Here is a 6,337-nt window from a genome sequence, read left to right as displayed (position 1 = left end):
CAGTCACAATGATAAAGTTTCGCGGTCGTGCGTTGGAACCGGACGGTGAGTAAAACTGTTTGTTGAACAAATGTCTCTGTGTGTTGTCACTAGCTTGGCGCGTTAGCACAGCTAAGCTTCGCCCACACGGCCCGCCCCCAGCCGCTCGTTTTTTTCCGGAAAGACTCGGTACAGCCTATCTTTATGTTAAAAATTTAATAAAACAAAAGACTTTTTGGAGATATGAAGGATGCAATATTACTCTATAGGTACTCAAGATTAACAGGAGATTGAGTGAAAATGAGCATTTCACCCCCCCTTTAAACAATCAAATTGCTGATTCTCTTTCTCAATTTGAATTTCAGAAATTCCACCTCCTGTGTCCAGGTTCAGCATCAGCCAGCTTGGTCTGCCCTCCTTTCAGCCAAACCGTAATAGATTAGACATGACCCATCAATCTTATTTACATTCAGCAGCCAAGTACATGCGCAGTGGTCTAGCAACATTGACATTAAAAATGTACGACACTGCTTGGTTTCATTTTAGTTCTTTCTGTGCCACATTCTCTGTAGATGTACTTCCTGTCAATGTTAGTGCTTTTATAGTCCACTGTTTTGAGTCCCCTAAAATGCAGCCTTCATCCATCAAAAGTATGATCGCCGGCATTCAATTCCACCTGCGCTGCTTGGATCCATCCACCATCAGCTTGCTTGAAAATTCATCAATTTGTCTCCTGCTTAATGGACTTAAAAAAGAGAAACCTAAAGGCAATGATCATCGTCTCCCTCTCACACTTCCACTTTTGAAAAAAATAATATCACGTCTGAGAGAGGGATGCTTTGGTATTTATTCTGATATGATGTTAGAATCTGTTTTGCTTACAGCTTTCTATGGCTTTCTCAGAGGTGGCGAGTTTTCAAAACGCACAGATACCTTTAATCGGTCACATGACCTCACAATATCTGATGTTTCAATTTTTTCTCACCACTTCACCATATTTCTAAAGCACTCAAAAACTGATAGAAACAGGGAAGGATCTTTTGTTTATGTTTCTGAAACTAACTCTGCTTTTTGTCCTCTGTCGTCTATGTTGGCTTATCTGAGGAGTCGTCCACAAGCTCGTCTGGAGGACCCATTATTTATAACGGAGGAGGGAAAGCCTATGTCCAGAGGCTGGTTTGCATCCCGTTTCCGCCTGCTTTGTCAATACTGCGGACTTCCCCCAGAGTGTTATTCGGCTCATTCATTGCGCATAGGGGCTGCTACAACTGCAGCTTCCTCTACTCCTGTTTCTACCCTAAAAGCTATGGGAAGATGGTCTTCGGCAGCTTATTAAAAGTACCTCCGGCAGAGGTGGACAAAGTACACAACTTCGTTACTTGAGTGAAAGTACAGATACTACTGGTCAAATATTACTCAGTTACAAGTAAAAGTTATAAAGACTGATTTTTACTTAAGTAAAAGTACAGAAGTACTTGTTTTTAAAAGTACTTAAGTATCTAAAGTAAAAAGTAAATGTCAATGCATTGTTTTATTATTGTTGCATTGTTGTATGCAATACTTACAGTTTTATGCCTCTGAATCTATGGCTATCCTCATATCATTATCAAATTTATTTCTAGAACACAGTTCCAGTAGTGGGATTGAATGTGAGATTGAATAAGTGAACTCAATAACGTCTACAATGGTTTCGGACACCCAAATGGCTGTTCCCTCAAATAGTGCCCTATTTAAAGTTTTTTGACTTTTAGTATTAATATGTTAGCCTTACTGTTATCTATAAGCTAGTGTGCTCCAAAACAATGACAAAATTCGCATTTAGGAGACCAAACCCAACGTTGAAAATGAAAATCAGGTTGATGTCAGAATCCAACGTCAGACTGACGTTAATCTCCAATGTTGGACAGACGTTCCAAACAAAATCCAACGTCGGATGCTGACGTCAATACAACGTCGGGTTCAGACGTCAACCCGACTTTCATTTACAACCAAAATGCAACCTCTGACGTTACTACTTTCTACTCAAGTACCTTGACACAAATGTAGTGGAGTAAAAAGTACGATATTTGTCTTTCAAATGTAGTGAAGTTAAAGTAAAAAGTTTCCGGAGAAAATAATACTCAAGTAAAGTACAGATACTTTAGTGTAAAAAAAGTGTACTTAAGTACAGTACTCAAGTAAATGTACTTTGTTACTGTCCACCTCTGACCTCCGGCCAGACACTCGAGCCATCCTTGAGGCTCAGAAAGCTATGAGTGATGCTTGTGATCTGTAGTTGAAATAAATATTGCTTCAGTAACTAATGGGCTTATTTAATTACAGCTTCATTAGCTATAGCTTCATTCCTCTTGCTAGCTTCACGTAGATCTATTGGCTTGTTCTTTTTAACTAAATAGATTGGCTTCTTGAAACGCTCATTTTGATCCTCTGCTGACTCTTTGATTTAGCAGGAAGAGCCAGGGATGATTGCCTGGTATGGTCTGTTTGTTTTTTTGTTTTTTGTGTTTTTTTTTTTTGTTTTTTTTTTTTTTGCTGCTTTCCCAGTTTAAATGGGAGATTGTCCCCAGAAGCTGCTACTGTTCCCTGACTAGCTTTCATGGAGCTCATAAAAAAGGATGGGAAATTCAGAAGAGAGCCATACTGCCAAATGTAACTTTAACAATTATGAAAATAAAAAATGTGAAAATTTCACTAATAGAATTGTCTATGATATTTCATCATCACATAGCCTTCACCATACCTATAGATTGGCATGGAGTACTTTCCATAAGATCATCTCTCAATGCAAATCAAACTAGCTATTAGGCTTGAACTGAAATAAAACCATGCCAATCTCTAGGTATGGTGAAGGCTATGTGATGATGTGGGGCTATTTTAATTCCAAAGGCCAAGGGAACTTTATCAGGATGCATAGTATCCTGGCTCCATGAAGTAACTGGCCTTTAAAAATAAAAAATCTGCCTGCCTCTATGGGAATTTAACATAGGGGTGTCCAAACTTATGCACCCTGTATTTTAAGGAAGAATATTTATTTATTTACGATACATTATTCATTCACAAAGAAAATTGGTGTCCTTAAAGGTTGGATTTTTCCTAATTTTTTAAATTAAGGCATTAAGTTCAGTTTCCAAAAGATGATTTTTTATTCCTCTTTTTAGTCAACTTTAGTATGGGTGTCTAAACTTATGCATAGCACTGTATATATACCACATACTATGTTATATAATGACTGCTGGAGAGTGACTGTGCTTCTTTCTCCAAGACATCCTGCGTTGGGGAGCTCCATGAGGTAGGAACTAGTCTTGGTCCTAAATAGTTTCTCAATTTGTTGGGTTAAGTCATAGGCTTCTTGGGAGGGATGGCAAAGAGCACATGCCTTGAACTCTTTTAAGTTCACTAAAGCCCCTTTCACACAGAGATTCTGGAAAATACACGGATAAAGTGACCTGGGATTTGATCCGGGTTCGTTTGATTTTGGTTCATTCACACTGCCAGTGATTTTCCGGAATCAGAGAGTGCGTTCACACACAACCTGTAAAAATCCTGTAAAGACACGTGACATCGATGTGACATGTAATGTTAAGTTTGCTTATGAGCTGCGATTACTCTCTCTAGAAACCACGCTTGTGCATTTTTTTCAATGATTCGGTCATAAACTAGCGCATCACTTAGCGTTTCACTAACTGGCGAACGATCCCGGCTTCAGCGTCATCATTACGACACGGCATTGATTACGCCTTTTGTTCACACTGGCAGCTGGGTTGCCAGTAAATTTCTGTTTTTCTACAGTTTATTAGTTAACTAATGTAGGGAATAGTGAATGAGGGAATAGGGTGTGATTTGGAACACAGCCTCTGAGTGTCGACTTTGAGCGCTGTTAATTCACAGTATATTCCTGTAGGCTACTTTCTTGAAAACGGCAAATATCACCCAGAATGCATTTTTTCTACGGTATATTGCTGTTTTAATGGAAAACTGCATGTACAGCAATTTTTTACAGTGCGGGTTTTAAGATTTGGGGATTTTTATTTCCAATAATTAATAATACAATGTGATACAATTTTATATAATGAAGTGCTCATTTGCATATTACTTTAATGACATGATTAGTATAGACTGACATATTAAAAAAAAAAAAAAAAAAACATTCTCAAGAGAGCTTTTGAAAATTCTTCCCAAACAAGTGTTCACAAACAAGGCAATTAGCATGAGGAAAGTCTCTCTCTATATATATCACCAGATCAACCTTTTACAACACTGTCAAACTAACAAAAATAGATTGTGGTAAGATTTTAATAATTAATTTGCTTGCGTCTTTGAAGAACCAGCATATGCTACCTTTAGAGTACTGAATATTTCCGTTTATATAACAGGACTAAATAGCTGACTAAATCATCTGATTGATTATTTTTAAAATGATCTAACTTTTCATTTCAAATCAACTAATTTTTATTATGATGTGCATAATGATATCACTATCATAAAACTCTGCCTATCATTCCAGATGCAGCCACCACTAGAGAATGAATCCATTGCCTTAGTTTTTACACTCTCTGGACTAAATGAAACGATGGGGAAAAGATTTGTGTTTTTTTCATTGACTGCAATGTATTATCCATTAATTGTGTTGTGTAATGTAACCATAATTTACACTGTAATCTCGCATAAGAAGTTTCATGAGCCGATGTATGTCTTTATATGTAATTTGTGTGTAAATGGACTTTTTGGCACTGGTGGATTCTACCCTAAATTCATGTATGATTTATTATCCCAGTATCATGTGATTTCTTATGCTGGATGTTTGATTCAGATATTTGTCATTTATTCATCTGTTCTGTGTGACGTTTCAACATTAACAGTGATGGCATATGACAGGTATGTGGCAATATGTAGACCACTTGAGTATCATTCAGTAATGACCAATCAGAGGGTTCTTGAATGTATCCTTTTCTGCTGGCTTTCTCCATTTTTTTGCATGTGTGTTGGAATTATATTAACATCAAGACTAAAGTTATGTGGCTCTAGCATTGAAAAGCTATATTGTGAAAATTGGTCAGTTGTTAAACTTTCCTGTTTTTCTACAACAGTAAATAATGTGATTGGGTATGTAATCATTCTTATATATTTTGGACATGCAATATTGATATTTTGCTCATACATTTACTTGGTTGAAAAATGCAGAAAGTCAATAGAGGGCAGGCACAAATTCATACAAACATGTGTACCACATCTTCTTGCATTGCTCAATGTGACTGTTGCTTTGCTGTTTGATGTGCTGTACACTCGTTATGGTTCAAAGAGTTTGCCACAAGATTTGCGTAATTTCATGGCCCTGGAATTCTTACTCATACCACCCATTTTAAACCCCCTCATTTATGGACTAAATCTGACAAGACTACGGAAGGAAGTCGTGAGACTGCTTTTCAAAAAAGAAGTGGAAATATCTGGTTGAATATTGGTCACAAACAAAGATTTTATTATCCTAGACATTCTAACACTATGGAAATATTTTTATTGAAATGGACAGCATAACAATTGTGATAGCTTGGTTTATCTTTTCATATATATATATATATATATATATATATATATATTTATTTCTTTTTTTTTTTCTTTCAAATGTTAAAGATTTGTATGTTCCTTTGATGTAATTTAACTGTCATACACTGATTGTGCTTGTGACACTGACTGCTTGTGACACTGATTGTCCATTCATGCACTGATTGTGCTTGAATGGAGCTATCAAAGCAGCACAAGTCTTAATTGTGTCCATGACAGGTAGAGTCCCATATTCATTAAAGACAAACACACATTTCTTAAGGGGAGTTAAAAATGGACAAGGGAACATGTAAACCCATTTAAAACTCTGATGTCTATCAATGTTTGCTATGGCCATCAACTTTTCTCTTTATTCTATCTACAAATGTTACACCCTGACTTCAGAAAAATGCATTTTCACACCTTATTTCTTTCCCAGGGACTTCTGAAACTAGCACTGACATTCACTGTCATTGCAATCCTATAAATTAACACCCCACTGAAACTGATTTAACTGAAATATTTATTAACGCTTTATTTTACAGGGGATTTATTACGTTACATGTATTTATTATACCAATAACATTAAATTATGCTTAATTTTATGCAACTAACCCTAAACCAAACACTAATTCCAACTAACCATATAGTAAGTAGCCTAAATCTTGTGACTCTGTACTTAATTGTATTAAGGACAGATTAAACAAAAAAGTGTTAACAAATATTTATATGTGCTATGTGTGTGTGTCTTGGACATACAAATGCAATATGAATATATTGAATATAAATATATAATTTAACCCCCTTCCTGGTCCCAGGT

The 6,337-nt window shown here is 36.3% G+C and overlaps 1 protein-coding gene across 1 annotated transcript; it reads left to right on the top strand.

The window, feature by feature from the left end:
* Window positions 1-4,483: 4,483 nt before the first annotated feature.
* Window positions 4,484-5,431, top strand: LOC307167869 (olfactory receptor 6N1-like; the record flags this gene model as incomplete). Its single annotated transcript, XM_079887176.1, has 1 exon — window positions 4,484-5,431. One exon carries the CDS (start codon window positions 4,484-4,486, stop codon window positions 5,429-5,431), a length of 948 nt encoding a protein of 315 aa, XP_079743302.1.
* Window positions 5,432-6,337: the final 906 nt, after the last annotated feature.

Source organism: Squalius cephalus, assembly GCF_949319135.1.
Source record: "Squalius cephalus genome assembly, chromosome: 11".
NCBI lineage: Eukaryota > Metazoa > Chordata > Actinopteri > Cypriniformes > Leuciscidae > Squalius > Squalius cephalus.
Note: the sequence above shows the minus strand (reverse complement) of the source record. Positions and strands in the feature narration are given on the sequence as shown.